The following is a 17637-nucleotide window of genomic DNA, read 5'->3' on the forward strand; positions in this document are numbered from 1 at the left end:
CGACCTCTTTGCCTTGGGGGGGGGGGACAGAGAACCGCTCCTGCCAGAGGCTGGTGTCCCAGAGGCCCCCCCACCTCGCCCCTGGCCCAGGGGCTGCATCCTCTGTCCCTTCGCCCTCTCCAGCCAGTCCAGCCTCCTGGACAATCGCCCTCTTGCCCAACCTGTTCTGACCCCGTGGCAGCGGCTGGGGGGGGGCTCTGGGCTTCCGGATATCGGCCCGAGACCTTCGGCTCCTGCCTTCCTCCTCAGCCTTCCCCACCTGCCCCCTTGTCTTGTTTATTCTAGTGACCCACGCAGAAAGGACCCGGGGGGGGGGGGAGCATCCCGTTCTGCCTTCATCCTTTTTGATGCGCTGCTTCTTCTCTGTGACGGAAACGCCACATCGAGAAGCCCAGGCTGAAGAACAGTTTGATCGCTTACATTTTTATTCCAAACCTATTTACAGACGTATACATAGAGAATATTTTACATTATCTGCACAAAACCGTGACGGCTGAACAGCTTCTGCTCGGCTAGCTGGGAAGACGGCCCTCTGGGCCTCTCTTCTGCTCCAACAGTTGGCTTATAGGTCCCCCCCCCCCGGCTCTCTAAGGCGGGGGCTGAAAGGAGGCCAGGAGAGGATCCACTTGCGCGAACGGTCATCTCGGCCACTGGCCTGTTGAGTTCTCAGCCGGACTCTGGCCTCCCAGTGGCCGCCCGGCGACTTCCGCTCCTGGCCACTAAATTCAGCCCCCACGGCCTCCCGGGGGGGGGGAATCTTGGCCCGTCAAGGGGCGCTGGCCCGCATCTTCTCCAGGCAGGCGGTCCAGAAGGAGACGAGGCGGTTCTCCTTGTTCCCGCAGAAGTCCGTGAAGTCCTTCAGCAGCCGGTCGGCAAACTTCTCGTCCCCCGTGGCGCTGGAGCGCCAGGTCTTGGTCAGCATGGTGTTGTAGGCCCAGTTGTAGCCGATGCGCTCCTCGCAGAAGACGTTCTGGTTGGCGGAGCTGGTGGAGTTGCGCCGGCGGCGCTGCTGGCCGGAGAACTTGCGCTTGGAGTAGGGCAGCTGCAGGAACACGGCTCCTGGAGGGAGGGAGGGAGAAGGCATGGCAGCCCCAACCCAGCTGGGACAAATCCAGCAAGCAGGCAACCCTCTGTTCTTGGCCAGGGGAGGGTGCCAGGACCTTGGGGGGGGGGCTTGGCTCAGAGTCCCGCCGCCGTCTGCTGTCCGCAGGACTCTCCGAAAGCATCCAGAGGAAGCCCCGACAGCTTGCAGCTTCTTCACTGTGCTCCACCACGGGGGCTCCTCCCCCTGCCCGGCCCCTGCCATCCCTTGGGACGGAGGGCGGCGGGATCCTCAGGGCGTGGCTCTGCCCTGGCTGATGGGCCGGTGGCTAGAAAGAGCCCAGAAAGGGCTACCCGGGGAAACCACTCTCCCCTCACCTGTGACGTGGATATACTGGGGTTTGTTCTCCGAAGGGAAGTTGAAGGCGGAGGCCGAGTACTTGTCTTGGATGAATCCAAACCTGAAGACGACAAGAGAGGCTGTTGCAGGCAGGGGGTGGGGGGACGTGGCAGGAGCCCTCCCCACTCCCCCACCCCCTTTGCCTCCCCAAACGGGGAACTCCACAGCTACTGAGTAGCAACCGGGAGTCCCTCCTGCACCCGAGGGCTGGCCCGCAGCTCCCTCCTGCCGTTACCTGTGAGCGATCGCCTCCTGGAGAAGATGCATGCGGTCCCAGTAGGTCTCTGGTTCAAAGCCTGGAAGGAAACGCAAGAGGCCAAGGTCAAGCCGCCAGTGCCACAGCCGGGTTGCCAAAGCCCTGCTTCTCCACGGGATCAAGCTCGGCAGCCATGAGATCCCGGCCTCCCCCCTCTTGCAGGGCCTGCCTGTGCAGGGAAGAGGTGGCATCTACCCTGTCCCATCCAGCAGGGAGAGGAGAAACACACAGACACACACGCACGGACACACACACACACACAGAGAACCTGGTGTTTGCCTACCGAAGGTGCCAGCTTTAATCCCCAGCACCACCTCTCTCCAGGTGGCAGGAGGCGGGAGGGGGCCGAGAGGGGGGCCTTCCTCTCCGCCCGGCAGCATCATCCCTGGTACAAGGAGCCAAGAGGCACCCCCGGTCCGGATCCTCCCCAAGTGGCTCCCCCCGCTCTCCTCCCTGCTTTTGCATGGAACAAGAGCCCCTCGCTCACAGCCATCCTTCCTCGCTTCCTCGTTTTCCTTGCAAGGAAAGGTCTTTCTGCTCCCCCACACGGGCCTATTGAAAATATTTCTATTCCGCTCTTCTCGTAGTGTAGTGAGGAAAGAGGGGCCTAGTTTCCTCCGGCTGGAGGGTCCTTCGGCCTGCGGGCACTGCAGGAAGCAGGGGGCTCCTGGGGGCAGATGAACGAGGGGATCCCGCCCTTGGGCTGCTCCCAGTCAGGCTGACCAGGGCCTCAAACGTGGGAGGAAGGCCGCTCCTTGAGGTGGACGTTGTGCCAGGAGGGCTCGTCCACCCCTTCAGGAAGGTGGCATTCCCCACCACCAGACTGGCACAACGCCCTGCCCTCTGAGGAGGGGCCCTGCGGGTCTCTGCACAAAGCAGCCTGGCAAGGGCCCAGCGAAGTGGCAGCGCTGCACCCGGGCAAGCAGCTCATGCAGGGAAATCCCAGGAGAGAGAGAGAGAGAGAGAAAGGGGCAAGCCTTGACCGTCGGTCCCTGGGTCCTCTCGCGTTCTGGAACCAGGCAGAGCAGGAAGCAGCCTCCCATCTCCAGCTGGCGAAGGTTCCTCTCCTTCCGCCCCGTCCCCCCCCTCCAGGGCCTCCGCGGGGACCCGGTCGCAGGAAGAGATGTTCCACCCAGGGGGCAGGCCCCCCAACACCCCACCCACAGGGCCTGGCCCCTCACCGTCAAAGAGGTGCTCGCTGCCCTCCTTCAGCAGGCAGCTGACGCTGAGAGGGATGAAGAGCTGGGCCCGGAGGGGGTCTCCGTACAGGTAGCTGGGCAGGGCGAAGGGGCCTTCGAGCACCGGGACCAGCAGGAAGCCGCAGGAGGTGGCCTTGCGGTGCCAGCCCTGGACCTGGGGGTGGAAGAGAAGACGAGGAAGCCTGTGGGCCCTGGCAACCCCTCCGCCAGGCACCGGCTGCCGCACACACACCCCACAAGGGTGAAGGAATGCCAAGATCTCACCATCTCGAAGAGGACGGCCGCCGTCACCGCCATCCAGTGCAGTTTGATTTCGAAGGCGGCGCTCAGGGAGAAGTTGCCATGGTAGTAGCAGCTGCACCACTCCAGGCGGTCCGTGCGGTTGTTGACGTCCACATCCAGGGTCACCGTGCGCTGTTCGGGCACCGTGGCCGCTGCCATGGGGGAAGGGGGAGAGGAGGCACCGGTGAGGGGGAGGCGTCAGCCCTCTGCCCGCTGAGGGGGCCACCTTTTGCCAACCCCCCGTCCCGCTGGGAACGAGGCAACCCCAGGACGGCGGGGTGTGCGAGAGCGAGCAGGCAAAACGCAGTTCCCCGTCCTCCAGTGCATTACCGGGAAGGATCCTGGTGCTTCTCCAACACAGGAGCCCTGCAGCACCGCTGACAAAACTAAGGCCGGCACCCACCGAAGCCCCCCCCCACATCCTGCCCCCTGCTTCTGTCCCCATTGTGGCCGACATCCCCCCGACACTCCCCCCCCCGACAGGCCTACCCAGGAGCGCTGCAGCCTGGCTCCGGCCCCCAAAGCTGCGGCTGAAGGAGCTGTGGCGGCTGGCGTAGGAGGCCGGCCGGCTGGGCAGCCAGGGCAGGAGGAAAGCCGGGATCTCAGAGTGAAGGAGCTCCTCGGCCACAAAGGCCACCTCGAACCATTTCCGCTGGAAGGCCGAAAAGTCGTCCTTGGTTGCCGTGTGCCAAAGGGAAGGCGGCTGGATTCCCACTGCAAGGGGGGGGGGGGGAAACAACAGGATGGCAGGTTGCCCCGGGGGCTTGAGGAGCACACAGAAGGCAGGGAAGCCAGATAATTAAAAAATTTTGGGAAACCAAGCCCTGTGAGAAACAGCCGACAGAGCAAGGAAAGCGGGCGGAAATCTTAAAAGGGCAGCAAGGAAGTGCAAAGGAGCCAGCGAGAGCCATTTCTAGCAGTAATGTGCGTTGGGATTCAGAAATACTTGGAATTCACTGAAAAATGCCCTATTCGGGTAGTTCTGAATACAGCAGGACCCCTGTATCTGGGGGGGGGGGTGTCGGTTCTAAGTCCTACCTCCCCCACATATGCTGGAAAACACAGATGATAGTACATAATATAGTATTTTAATAGCAAACACTATACATTGAGTGGTCTGTGGCTCTTACTAGTGGCCAGTTCTGGTAACTTCATCTTTAGAAATATGTATTTCTAGACTTTTTCTTTTAATATTTTCAATATTTTCAGACAGTGGATAAGTGAATCCGCAGACACTGATCCTGTGGATAAGAGGGTCCTACTGTATACCCAAACCAGATCATTCCAAATATCCGTAATAATAATTCCTCATATTCGGAGTCCCATTTACTCCTACAGATTAGAAAGCAAACAGCGAGGTTTCTGCTGGCTAAAGGAGGAAGCGAAAGCGATTTCTCGGGCATCCTGGAGCGAGTTCTGGAGAAAGGAAACTTCCAAGGCCTCCTGGCATCCAAGGCTGGTGGGGGCAGAAAACTTGCTGCCCCTCAATTAGGGTCACCCTGGGTTTCCCCAGGGAGGGGGCTGGGGCAAGAGGAAAACCAGCAAAGGATTCAGATTCGGAATTATAGCCCATCAGATTCATCATTTCCGGGTATCTGGAGCTCCCTTACAGTTAGCATGTGAGCAAGACCCTTTTTTCAGGATTTCCCAGTGTCGTCTTCGTGACACCTTTCCCAGGGACCGTGCCAGACCGAAAGAGGTGGACGCCAACCGCCAGCAGCGCCTGGGTCTCAGGGAACAGCTGTTCCTAGGAATATGGACAGTGTCCGGAACAGTGGGAGCAGAGGAGAGGTTGCTTGGGGCCTGGAGGTGGGGGTCGGTGTGTGTGTGAGCCAACACCCTGGGGAGGGAGCTCTGCTGGGTAGGCTGGAGGAGCAGGGATCCTGGGACAGGTGTGAAGGGTGCCAAGCGTGTGGAACGGAACACACAGGGGAATGAGCGAGCGAGCGAGCCCAATCCTGGGGGTAGCCGTCAGAACCTCCCCGCCTTGTTGTGCCACCCACCTCGCTCCTGCTCCTTGTCTTCCACAATCTTATAGAAGTAAAATCCATAGAGGAAGGTGCGAAGGGTCTCTCCGGAGGCATGCATGATCAGCTGCTCATCCAGCATTTTCTAAAAGAGGAGGAGATTAAGAGAGGGGAAGGTCCCTCCTTCACTGCTGGAAGGAAGGAAGGAGCAAGCTTTGGGCAGGCAGAGCGAGAGGGAGGTCAAAAGCGGGAGACACCGCAGCCACTCCTCACCTGCATGATGTCCATCGCCATGGCCTGGGTCTGCACCCCCTCCACCATGTTCACCAGCCAGTGGACCACCTCGGCGCTGATGAAGGAAGACGGGGAGAGCCCCTTCTGTTCCGAGAGCAGCTGGATCCCGGTGCTGCAGCCCAAGAGGAGAAGGGCTGGATTAATACAGATGGGCCCCATGGTGCCTGTCTTGCCAGCTCCCACCCCTCCTGCTGCTGCTTGGGGGGGGACGGGACGACCCAGAGTCACCACCAGAGTTTTCGTGGGAGAGAAAGAAGGCTGGATCCCAGCCCTCCCCACCCCTGGCCGCCTCTGTTGACAGTCACTGCCTCTTGGGGTTGGTTGGAGTGGGGACACCGCCCTCATGAGGGTTTGTGGGACCCAAAGGGCGTTTCCAGGGCCAGCTGGGCAAGGAGCGCAGTCGCCCCGACTCACACGGGGTGTTTCATGGCTTCAAGGATTTCCGCCAACGTGGACGACGAAGTCAGGATCTCTGCCGACACAGGCTGGGAGCTGCAAGGTGGAAACCAGGGGTGGCTGTGCCATCCGGAGACCGAGGGGGCGCCACCCTCATGAACCCCCGGGAGGTGGACAAGGGGTGGCAGAGGAGACACCACGGCCTCGGCCTCTCGGGAGGCTGCCCCTCTGCCCCCCCCCCAACAGGCACTGTCGGCCAACGGCTGGAAGCAAACACGCTCAAAGCTAGAGGCTGGTTCACCTCGGAGAAAAGAGGGGTGTGTGTGGCTTCTCTTCAGCAAGGCCTCCTTTATTTTGCAAAGGGCTGCGTTTCCTTGGGAAGCTCTTTTCGGGCCTGAACCCCACAAAAGCAAGAAAACGCCAACCTTCCCTTTGAATCCATGGGACCCACATCGCCACCCCCTCTCCGTCTAGCCACTATTTCAATGGGCCTGGCCGGGGACGAGTGGCGGGATTCGGGCCCAGGGCTCAAAACTCAGCCCCACCCCATCCCCACTTCCAAGCTGACGTCCTGCGTCCATCTTTCCCACGTGGACCGCCTCCACCTCTTCCCTTACCTGCTCTCCGTGGAGCCGGAGCCCGCAGAGCCCGGCTCCCCTGCGTTCTGGGAGGCTGGAGCGCTGCTCCGATCCACGGCCTGTGCTGTGCTGTTCAAAGCGTTGCCTTCGAGGGCAGCAGGCGTGGCGGTCTGGTCAACCGAGACCTGGGGAGGTGAAGGAGAGACATCATCAAGAGTTGTGTCTGTTCCCTTCCCCCACACACCCATCACAGAACGAGGGACCCCGCAAGGACCCAAGCCCCTCCAGGCACGGGTGCAAGCGCTGCCACTAATTTTAGGTCCTGGGGCGCCGGTCGTCTTCCTCGTCCTCTCGGCAGGCAAGAGGGCTGAGTCTTCCTCCAGCCTCCACCCGGCGTTCTTCTCCGAGACCTTCCTCCCTCATCCACCTCGAGACCTTTAGGAGGAGATTCCTCAGGATACCATGGGAAAGAGGACCAGACCGTCAAGCTGGCCCCCAGTCAGGATTGTCTCATTGTTACGTCACATGCCCCCAAGCGGCTTCCAATTTATGGTGACCGCATGACTTCCGTGACGGCCAGAAGGTCTTCCTGTCCTCGACAGCCTGGCTTGAGTCCATCCGCCTGGTCTTCTCTCTTCCTCGTTTCTTCCGGCCTTCAGCTTTTCCCAGGGCGATCCTCACCAGCACCTGCTCAACACCCACGGCCAGCACGGTCCACCGCAAAGGCTAGGAAATGTGGCCAGTCTCTTTCCGTGGCACATTCCCTGCCCACCGGGGCCAACACAAGACGGAGAGGAGAAGAGTCCCGGCCCTCGAGGGGGGGTCCGACTTCAAGGTCACGAGCAGCCTTTTGCTGCCACGGCCACTGCCTGGGAGGACTTCAGACTGAACTGTGTCTCTCCCCACCCCCCCGGGCCTCCAATAACCTGTGTGTGTTCTGGAAGATGGAAAGAAGTGGGTCTTTCTAAAGAGGACAGCAGGGTAAACTATATTTTCAATAAATTTAAAAATAAAGAAAGAAGGGATGACAAAGCCATGCGTCCCGTTTAAGATGTCCTGAGCGCCCCCCGTGTGTGTCTTGGGGGATTTAGTATCTCCTCCATGGCCAGGCCTCACTTGGCCAGCTGAGTGACGTGCTACGAAATATTTCTCCTCTGCCAGCAGAGCCGGATTGTGGGCTGTGGCAGAAAGAACCAGAAAGGAAGTCCTGGAAAGAACCCAAACCCCTCACGCCTCCGCCGGGAGGCAAGCCGGCCGCACCAACTGGCTTCCGCCTGCTGTCGACAGACAGCCCCGTGGTGGTGGTTAGAAGCCCACGAGAGCGGGCACCACATTGGGGGGAAGCAAAGTCGGGGAGAAAAGAGCAGCCGGGCGGGGCGGGCCAGGCAGGGGAGGGACCCCCGTCCAAACGAAGGCCCTGAAAAGGTCATCCTCTAAAGCCGCTCCCCTCAGGCTCTGTGCCCCTGAATCCGCTTGACTTGTTTGAACGACAAGACAGTCCTGGAACCCCCACCCTTGACGGGCCGACTATCTCACCCAACGGCGCTGAAAGCTGCAAAGGATTGCTCATTTGTGCAGCATTTTGCTCTGTGCAAAAAAAAAGCCTCTAAGACTTTAATGCTGGGTCTTAGATCCACTGCCTCAGACCTTTTAGGCACGTCCCTTCCCTTTTCTCTACCACTCTCCAAACACTTCACGGCAACTCCATAAATACGTGCCGGACAAACGGGGTTTGTGTTCCCGCTGCCCCGGAAACCGACTCACTCCATTCCACCTGTAGTCGAGTCAATGGACATCAACACTTGCGGTCTCTTCCCGCATCGAAAAACTGGGCTGCGTGTTTTTAGGCAGCATTTTTAGGAATCATCTCTTGATCTGAGGCTTCAGGACCCCCACTCCTCAAGCTAACTGGAGCTGCAGTTTCCAATCTGGGACGTAATGGAACACACACAAACACACCGGCTACACCATCTGGCCAAGATGAATTTGGAATTTTTCCACTCCTCTGCCCTAATTTTGCAATGCCCTGCCTGATGGTGAGGTCTCAAGAACTAAAACCCATCACGGTATCTCTTTTCCTTTTTGCCCTCCTCTTTTCCCCACATCGTTTTAACTGGCTCAGAATCCTGTGGCAGATTTATGCTGCCATAATCCCACTGGTGTACATTCCAGCAGTGAATCACCACAAGAGGACAGTGGGGTTTGCTATCAGACCCCAAGTCAGGTGGCTGGAGGGCAGCAACCAAGGCTGAGGTCGGCTTCTCAACTGCCAAGAATCTGCTGCTGGAAAGCCACGTCAGCAGAGTTATGCCGGCAGATGTCACTAACAGGATCCCGGCCTCTGGCTGCTTGCAGTGTTGGAACCGCAAAACACATGGAAGAGTAACCTCAGGAGAGAAGAACAGACATCTTGCGGGGGGGGGGGACAGGCGCTCTCGCTCTCTCCTGCCTGCCTGCCTGCCAGGGACTTGGAGATCCCCAAACAAGATCTCATAGTTTCTCGCCCCCACTATCATCAAACGAGCCTCTCTCTCTGCGGCAGGAACAACAGATGCTCCTTTTCTGAAACCGCAGAACCAGGCTGATGCTGGATCCTGGCCAGTTCCTCCCCGCGTGGGCAGCCTCCTCTTCTGCAGAGGCAGCTTGGCTTCCACCGGCACAGTATGTTCTGACAGCAGACACCTCCCCCCACCTCACCCCCGACTTTTACGCCGTGCAATTCCACCATCCCAGGGATCTTAAAAGACCTCATTGGTCTTTTGAGTTGCGGTCCTTTATTGATCAGGGTTGATCCTGGAACACAGGGTGCATCTTGCTCTTGCTGACATTCCCCCCCCCCCTACAAACACACGCTTCTAAACAGAGCCTGGGAGACCTTATCTTCTTCTTTTTTACCTTTCGTGGACTGTCCACATAGGTGCTGGGGGTCATGGCCACAGCGCTACCCTCGGCTGGCTGGATGCAGCTCTTCCCAGCGACTGCTCCCGTTTGCTGCTCTCCTAGGGTCCTGGAGAGAAAAAAGGAATCGGAACCCGCCCAGCCCCAATGATTAAAATCTCTCTCTCTCTCTCGGCATTCAAATCCCCACAACCCGCTGGCCTCAGCCTGAGACCCCGCCGCCCTGTGCCTGCCAAGCAGCTCTAGAAACGGCAGGCAAAGGAGCCCTCAGGACAACCTCAGAGAAGTTGCTCCCCAAACTCTGGAAGGCCAGAAGGTCAGACCACCGAGAGCTTTTGCCCTCCAGGGAGCCAAAGCGGCTTTTGCCGAGCACCCCCCCCCCCGCCTAGGCACCCCTCTCTAGACTCCCGACTCACTTCTGGGTGGCTTCCATCTCCAGCAGGGCCGAGAGCGCCGAGGTCCCCTTCTTGACCAGCGGAGGAGGCCCAGACGCTTCCAGGGAGTGGGTGGGGAGTGGCCCCACCATCTGCAAGGGTCCTTTCATCGAGGACCCTTTCTGAGCAGAAGAGAGAGAGGGGGGAAAGATAACCAGTTGTAGAGTGGGAGACACATGGAGCTGTTTGATACAGTTTATTATTTATTTCAGCCCCCCCCGCCCGCCATTCTTCCAGAACTGAGACAAGAGGCAGCTCAGCACAAGGTGAAAAAGAAATAAAAGCAAGAGAGAAAGTTGCAAGGCGGAAACCGTTACACCAATCAAAGCAGTAAGACAGCTGTTGAATTAAAAAGCCATTTCGGAAGGCCTCTTTAACCACCATGGCCTCCTCCTGCGTCAAAGGTCTTCTTCCAGCAGCCAGTCGTCCTCTGTCCAAAGGACAAGAGGGAACGGCGGAGGCCACCTAGTTTCCTGCCCGGGGAGAGACTACAGAAAGGCCCTCTTTTTTCTCCTCCTCCTCAGACTTCAGGGCGGCCACCCCAACATCCGCCCCACTCCCCCCCCCAGGACCCATACACAGCCCCCAGGGGTTCCCCGCAGGCTCACCCGGATCATGCGGTCCGAGCGATGGCGCCGGCGGATGCGGTTCAGCCCCTCCACGAAGCGGATGAAGCCGTCCAGCAGCTGCCACTCCTCCTCGTCCGAGCGGGTCTTGTCCCCGTAGACGTCGCAGTGCGCTTCGCCCTCCATGATGCGCTTGGTGGCGCTGATGCAGGCTGGCAGCAGCAGGAAGCGCGTTCTCCAGAATTTCAGCGACTCAATGAGGCTGCGCGAGAAAGGAACCCACAAGGGGAGAAGGCCAAGGAAAAGGACGAAGGGATTAAACTGAAGATGAATCACTCCTCCCTGGACACGCACCTCGCTTTCACGGAGAAGCCCCGTACGCATGGTCTCACCGACAGGACGCCCACACCTGTGCGTGCCTCCTCCCTACATCGTTTCTGCTGCTGCTGACTGTTTTAACAGTAGAAACCACCAGTTCCCCATCCGCAGGTGTGTTTTGCTGGATCCCACTATGTTCATGTGAACTGGCACTCCCCCCCCCCGACCCCTGGGTACATCTTAGGCCGGCCCACAGCAAAAAAAAAATCCCTGCCGTGGTGGACGAGGAAAACGTCCCAAGCAGATTTCTGGTGTTACGGAGGATGGCGGTGAGAAGCGGGGTTGGAATTCCAGCTCGGACGTGAGTGGACATGGAGGGCACACGGTGCAATCTTGACTGAAGAGACCAGGCGGAGGAGCCTCGCCAGTCCTTCCCCTGTAGCTGGCCCAGCCTTCCCGCAGAACTGCCTTGCGCCCAGCGGGCAGGGAGGGCTTACCTTGAGCTCTCTCTCCCCTAAGGTGTTCTCGGTGAGGAGCCGGAACGCTGGCCGGCCAGAGTGGAAAAGTCACGGGCCCTAGAGGGGAGGGGAGGGGAGGGGAGGCTGGTCCCGCTCCCGGCTTACCTGAAATCTTCTGAACCCGCCGAGCAGATGTATTGGTCCAGGTAATTCCACTTATATTCCTCCAGCCTCTCGTGGGAGAACTCCACCCAGCAGGAGACAAACTCGGAGTCCGAGTGGGAGGGACACAGGCTGTAGGTGTAGCTGATCTGGGCGGACTCGTAGGGATACCTAAGAGAGAGATGCCAGAGGAAGCCTCTGTGTAAGTGGCCGATTCGTAGGGGCTTGGGAACGCCATCTCCCAGGGACGTGGCCCAAGCCATTCGGCACGCCAGCATCCTCTCAGCCCGCCAGGGCCTCCCTCCACGGGCTGCCCTCCGGACGATCAGGGCATGGGCCCCATGGGTGGGTGAGCTGGTGGCGGGTTCTCAGAGACCCAGAGACTCACTTGGGCAAATAGCGAGTGACCGTGATGATCCGGTCCTTCAGGGTGACTTTGTGGAAGGTCCGCCCCATGCTCAGCCAGTACTGATCCTCCTCCTCCGGCCGGTTTCGTGACACAAGCCCTGGTTGAAAGACACAAGCCCAGCAACACATGCTGAGGGGAGGCCCGCTCAGTTCATGCCCCGGACCTGCGCCTCCTTCCCAAACTGGCAAAGGGCTCGGAAGGGGTGGGGGCTCCCTCGAAAGCCATGTGTGGCCCTGCCAGCCCCAGCTTTTGAGGTCCGGGCGAGAGCCTTCATTTCCAAGGGGCCCCTGGAGGGCGGAGGTGACCATGCCGGCAGATGGGTTTGGCCATTTCTTTCAAGATTCATGTTTGCTGCATTGAGGGAAAGGCACCGTCCACCAGGACGTTCTGCCGCCTGGATATAGGGAGACTCCGCAAGGTGGCTCTAACCTAGATCTTTGGGCCAACCCCCGAATGCTTGCGCCCAGCTGCCGAATCTTGGCACAAGCAGTCTATTTTGTTCTGTAAATTCTGAACTTTGGTACCAGACCCCAAGACATCAGCAAAATGGCAAATCCATGCAATGTTGCTAAGAAAACTACAATCAGCGTAACTGGTATTTATAAAGATTATTGACTTTAAAGTTTTGTGGGTTTTTTTAAAATGGCATTCTTGGCCCCTTTGAGAACCATTGTTTTCTAGAGAAGAGGGGGAGGGAGACCTTGCCCCCGATATAACAGGCCCTTCTCAAAAGAGAAGGGGGAGGCAGGCAGGCCGGGGGGGCTGGGCTTGGGGGGTTGAGTGGGAGCCCCTCTCACCTCGGCTGTACAAGGGACTGCTGCTGAGAGGGGGCGGCCCGGCGGCCGGCGGCTTCGGGGCCTTGCTCTGCACGATGAGTTGGTAGCCCTGCATGAGCCGCTGGCAGATGAACTCCTCAAAGACCTGCTGGGCGGTCATGAGCACCCCTTCCTCGTCCCTCCTGCCAGGGGAGAAAAGGGGCGGCCGGGAGGGGTCAGCACAGGCAGCACTGTTCAAAGCAAGGGGATCCCACCCCCTCCCTTCTTTCTGCTCCTCCTGGGCCCAGGAAGGACCGGCCATCACGGGTGGCCCAAAGATCCTTCCCGAAATTGCTTTGAAGCTTGGGCTGTCTTCTACCAAACATCAGGTGCCATGAAAAGGCTCCCCCCCACCCCCTGACCAGCCCTCTAGAACAGCGGTCCCCAATCTTTTTGGGACTGCAGACTGGTTGAGGAAGGCAGGGCACCGCTTCGCGCATGTACCCAAGAGCGTGCGCACGAGCATGGTGTGTGTGTGTGCAGACTAGCTGGGCTTCCCTGAGTAACCCTGTCACCCTCCCAGGGGCACTGCTGGGAGGTAGACTTAACAGCCTATAACCCCCCCCCTTCGCAACACATCCAAACGGCGGCAACAGAGCAGCCCTAGAGGCTGAGATGGCTTTCGTTTCCCCCACCCACTGCAGGAGTGGCTCCCTTCACACACCCCCTCCCCCCCCCCCCTTGAAGGAGTCCATACCTGTCCAGATCAGCCTCAGGAAGGAGATCATAGCAACCCTCGGTATAGTCGTTCTGCAGGCTCTGGCGGTCCGGGAAGTAATCGGTGGTGAGGGGGAGGCAAGCCGGAGTGGTGAGAGACTTCCAGTCCACCCCGACTGTACAACAGAAGCCTGGCACTACGGGGGGAGCAGACAGCGTCAGAACTGCCTCGTGTCATCACAGGGCGGAGGGCAAGCGGGGCAGGAGGAGTTGGGACATCAGGGTGCGTGTGTGCGTGCGTGTGAGCGTCAGCAGGAGCAGAGGATGGGAGACAGCCGGGGCGAGGAAGGAGAGGAAAAGAAGAGGGTGGGGGGAAAAAACACACAAGAGGAAGGAAGGAGGGGCCCAAGAAGCCAACGGGAAAGGCGGAAGGGGCAGAAAAGATGTGGTGGGAGGTCAGGAGTGTTGCCAGGGATGGGAAAGCAGGGGGAGAGGAGAGGGAGGGAAAGAAAGACAGAGTTTGTTAAACATCACCGTGCCCAGGCCGATTCGCTCCCAGCATGCAAGAGGGGTCTCAAAAGTTAACACACAGTTCCGTCGCCTGTTGATTTTCAGCTCAAGCCAATGAAGCTGCCGCAGAATTATTAAAACCACCACCACCACCACCACCACCCTCATCAGGTGGAGATGGGCAAGGACAGGAGAGCCCACGGACACTTCAAGCCAGAGAATTATTCCACCAGGCCCCCTTCCTGGCCAGAGGCAGAGGGCAGGGAAGGCAGAAGGAGAGGCGAGAGAGAGAGCAGGCCAGCCCTGCCGTTTGGCAGCCGAGCGCAGCAGGAGGAAGAGCAGAAGGGGACGTTCTCAGACCTATGAAACGGGGAAAGGGGGAAACACAGAGAAAGGCAGGAAGGGGCACCGGGCGCGGGTGGGGGAAGAAAGGAAACAGCAAAGGGGTTTTTTTGGGGGGGGGGGAAGTCTTGCTAAAAAGCCACTCCTCTGTTTCTGGATCTACAAGTAGTGCAGGACTCGTAACGGGGAGGGGGGGGGCAGAGAAAACACAGGGGGCGATTTTGCAGTCTTCTCCAAAGGAGCTGCCTGACCATGGTGCCTTCGAAGATGCTCTCTGCTTGTTTGGGAAAAGAAGGAACCAACATTGGTGAAATTCCGTTTTTCCCAAGTGCGTTTCAACGGGCTCTGTCCAAGTTTCCACAATCTGCTGTGCAATGAACTGCTCAGTGCGAGCAAACCTTCTACCTGAAGGTCAGCACATTTGATTCACCAGAGCTTTGCGTTCCTGTTCAAAGCAGATTTCAAGACGAATGTCACCTGCTTTAGGGCTCAGAGGAAGACCCAGCCTTGAAACCGCACGGGATGAGTTGCTTTGTAGGATAAACCAGACCGGGTTTCTGTGTGTGTGTGTCTTTGTGTACAGAAACTGGACTTCCACATTTGCTCAGGTGAGGCTGGAAGTGGAAGGCCAAGCCAAAGAGGATCACCTGGTAAGCTGGGAGGCTTTGCCCGGGACGGCCTCCCCTCGTCTTAACAGGAGGGGACCTCCGGATGGAGCGGTCCAGGAGAAAGAAAAGCAGGGCCGGGGGGGGGGGCTGCCGGACCTCTGAAGTGGCTCACGCCCCCCCCCACATCCCCACGGAGACCGTCTTCCTCCCAGCCCCATCACCACCTCACTTACTCGGATCCGGAGAATCCGAAACAGCACCTTCCGAGGCGTCCTTCTTCTGGGTTCGGGCGTTCACGCCTGCAAGAAGCAGAAAGAGGTTGTTAGCATCAGGGCCGGGACGCACAGAGTCCGGCCAAGGCCTTCCAAGGACAGAAGACCGCAAGACCCAAACTCAAAAGAGACCCCTGCCGACTCTGCGGGATTTACCTATGAGTTAAGCTTAATTGTGGATTTGGCAATGGATTCCCCGGGTGATGGCCTTAAACAGGAACCTGCCTCAGCTCTTCCCCCTGCCTTGAAGCAGAGGCCGGGGTCCTTCCCTCCTATGACTTTCGGGCTGTTCCTCAACAAGGCAGGGAAGCACCGACCGACCGACCCGCCGCTCCACTTGGGCTTCAGCAAAAGGCACATGATGGGAATGGTGGCCCAGGGTGGGACATCCCTGCGGAGGGAGGGGACGTGGCCCAAACCTTCGCTGGGGTGTGGAGGGGCCTTCTGCACGAGCTCACCCTGGCTCTACTCAAGCCAAAGCGGGCGCCATTTTTTGCAGAAGGGCTGAGGTCTCTTCCCGACTTCCCTCCAACCAGAGTGACGAGCCCCCAAACAAGGCGGGCTTTGGACTGAGACGTGGCCAAGAGCTTTGGGGAGCCTGGTCTCAGCGCAGGGACCTCCTTTCTCACAACCGCCCACCAGGCAGAGCCTGTGAAGGTCTTCCTAAACCGGAAACGGTCTGCGAGGGTCTTCCCTGGCTTAGAACGGCTCGGATGATGCTCTGCTGGACTCGATGGACGTTTCCTGTTTGCAAGGCTCATCTCATACGTGCATTTTAACTAAAACTACCATGTGCACACGCAGCTGTGTAGGCACGCCCACATATCTAGGACGAGCTGCATAGATCCTTCCACGGTGGCACAGAGAGTCTACTGGGCCCACAGAAAAAAGACGGCCGTTTTCCAGCAGCCCCCACCCCATTTGGGAAGAGCCCCCCCATCCCCACCCCGCTTTGCGCATACCCCTGGGGGTCACCTGCATCATGGCTGCCCATTAGCGGGTGAGGGTAATCCTCCACGCCTCCGAAGCTGGAGAAGGAGGCACTGTCCTCCGGATGCCGAGGAACTCCGTGCCTGAAGCAGGAGGAGAAGAGGAGGGAATCTGTCCACTGGCTCCCAAGACACAGGAGGCCGTGCTTGTCCCCCAGCGGCAGCGGTTAAAAGACCTTGCCATTGCTGTCCTTTCACACACACCCCTTTCCCCCCATCTCTGGAGCGTCCTTATCCCCACCAGACAAGGGAGCAGCCCACCCTGGAAGACCTGCACTACGTCAACCCTCCTCTCTTAGCAGAAGAGGAACCCCTGGGCAGCCGAGCAGGCCTTGAAAGCTCCCCGGGGGGGTTCAGACCACTCAACCTGCCAGCGTTTGGCTCCACACAAAAAAAGGTGCAGAGAGTGCGAAGGGCCTGTCCAAGATAGGAATAGAGGGGAGGGAAAGAGAGGGAACGAGAGAGGCCGTCCACCGCATGCCTCCGCGTGGGTCACCCTTCCACGTGGGTCACCTGACTCCCAAGACAGCAGTAACCTCTGCAAAGGCCAGCTAACTCTGGGATCAGGGCTTTGGGGCTCCCAAGCACACAGCGATGCCACTTCATTCTCTCCAAGGAACTCCTGGCAATTCTACCGCAGACCTCGAGAGCCAGGAACAACTGGGGAATGTAGCAGATGTGAGCAGATACTGGGGTCTTTAAAGACACGGCCAGTCCAGACCTGTGGGCTCAAGAGCAACTCACAGAGATCTGAACCAAGACCTCATTCCCACTAAGGTCTGCTGACTGCCAGGGTCAGCCTCGCCCACGAGAAGGACCTGCTGTGCGCACAACAGAGGAAGCGGAGCTTGACAAGTGGCCTAAGGCGAGCGCATGCTGGGAGGCCAGGGGCAGCCCAGAGAGTCTCCCAATACTGAAGAGAAGGGACCGTGCCCTGCGCCAGTCAGTGTACTCTCAATGGAGGCTTCTGAAAATCATCACCGTCTTGGAATGGCAGAGCTGGAAGGGACCCTACGGATCATCATCGGGTCAAGGAGGCCCAGCGGGGGAAAATCCAACTCCCAGCCTCTCTCTGACTCCACGGCCAGAGACCTCAACCGCTGAGCTTCCCAGCAGGTTCTGTCGGGGGCGGAGAGGCGAAAGAGAGGTGGCCTGCCTGTAACCAGGGTTCTTCGAGTGGTCCTCTGTGAACCCGCACCTCCCACTCATCCTCCCCTCTGCCCGTCACGTTGTCTTTTTTTAATATAGCTGTTTCACAGCAGCGGACTCTTACAGGAGCTGAGGGGACTTCTGGCGGGTTGAGCATGCACTCCACTGGGTACGTCCTACTAATCACATGTCTTTAAGCTCTAGGAACTTCCGAGAGGTCCTACGCAGGTGCAGAACAACCCAATGATGTGCATTCACAGAAGCCACAGAGAAGAACCAGGACGGTTCCCCCCCGGGTGTGCGGAGGAGGCTTGCAAGCGGCGAACCTCGGAGCAGACCAGCCTTGTTGGCCTTTTCCTGTCCCACTCAGGACGGCCTCACCTGCCCGCGGCCTCGTGATAAGCCAGCTCCAGCAGCTCGGCTGAGGAGTGGGTCCAGTCTCTCTGCCCACTGCCCTGCATCTCTGCCATGTTCTGCCGGGTTTGGTGATGGATCTGGATGGCTTCTCCGGAAGGACCTGCCGAGGAACGGAATGTCAGGGTAGCAGGATCTGACCCCTAACCTCCTGCTCTTCTTTCCCCCATCCGCTGCCAAGACCCTGGACGGCCTGAAGGACGAGGAGACGTCCAGAAACAGA

At 58.9% G+C, this 17637-nt stretch overlaps 1 protein-coding gene across 7 annotated transcripts in view; it reads right to left on the reverse strand.

Moving 5' to 3' along the window:
• Positions 1 to 402: 402 nt before the first annotated feature.
• The window catches only part of DEPDC5 (DEP domain containing 5, GATOR1 subcomplex subunit), a 35645-nt gene continuing 18410 nt past the window's right edge, over positions 403 to 17637 (reverse strand). For 3 of the 7 annotated variants that reach the window (XM_072983290.2, XM_072983292.2, XM_072983293.2), the window contains 20 exons: positions 17382 to 17517; positions 15838 to 15935; positions 14824 to 14889; positions 13171 to 13354; positions 12456 to 12616; positions 11638 to 11755; positions 11253 to 11420; positions 10354 to 10573; positions 9728 to 9867; positions 9309 to 9420; positions 6453 to 6598; positions 5854 to 5931; positions 5419 to 5551; positions 5182 to 5290; positions 3668 to 3892; positions 3161 to 3330; positions 2879 to 3050; positions 1677 to 1737; positions 1420 to 1502; positions 403 to 1059 (listed from right to left, as the gene is read on the reverse strand). In XM_072983290.2, the coding sequence (XP_072839391.2) occupies positions 767 to 1059; positions 1420 to 1502; positions 1677 to 1737; positions 2879 to 3050; positions 3161 to 3330; positions 3668 to 3892; positions 5182 to 5290; positions 5419 to 5551; positions 5854 to 5931; positions 6453 to 6598; positions 9309 to 9420; positions 9728 to 9867; positions 10354 to 10573; positions 11253 to 11420; positions 11638 to 11755; positions 12456 to 12616; positions 13171 to 13354; positions 14824 to 14889; positions 15838 to 15935; positions 17382 to 17517 (2873 nt within the window). In that variant the 3' untranslated portion in view covers positions 403 to 766. Of the gene's footprint in view, positions 1060 to 1419; positions 1503 to 1676; positions 1738 to 2878; positions 3051 to 3160; positions 3331 to 3667; positions 3893 to 5181; positions 5291 to 5418; positions 5552 to 5853; positions 5932 to 6452; positions 6599 to 9308; positions 9421 to 9727; positions 9868 to 10353; positions 10574 to 11252; positions 11421 to 11637; positions 11756 to 12455; positions 12617 to 13170; positions 13355 to 14823; positions 14890 to 15824; positions 15936 to 17381; positions 17518 to 17637 lie in introns of those variants that run through there. The other 4 variants (XM_072983294.2, XM_072983295.2, XM_072983298.2 and 1 more) reach the window with 4 other exon arrangements.

Source organism: Pogona vitticeps, chromosome 14 (assembly GCF_051106095.1).
Source record: "Pogona vitticeps strain Pit_001003342236 chromosome 14, PviZW2.1, whole genome shotgun sequence".
Taxonomy (NCBI): domain Eukaryota; kingdom Metazoa; phylum Chordata; class Lepidosauria; order Squamata; family Agamidae; genus Pogona; species Pogona vitticeps.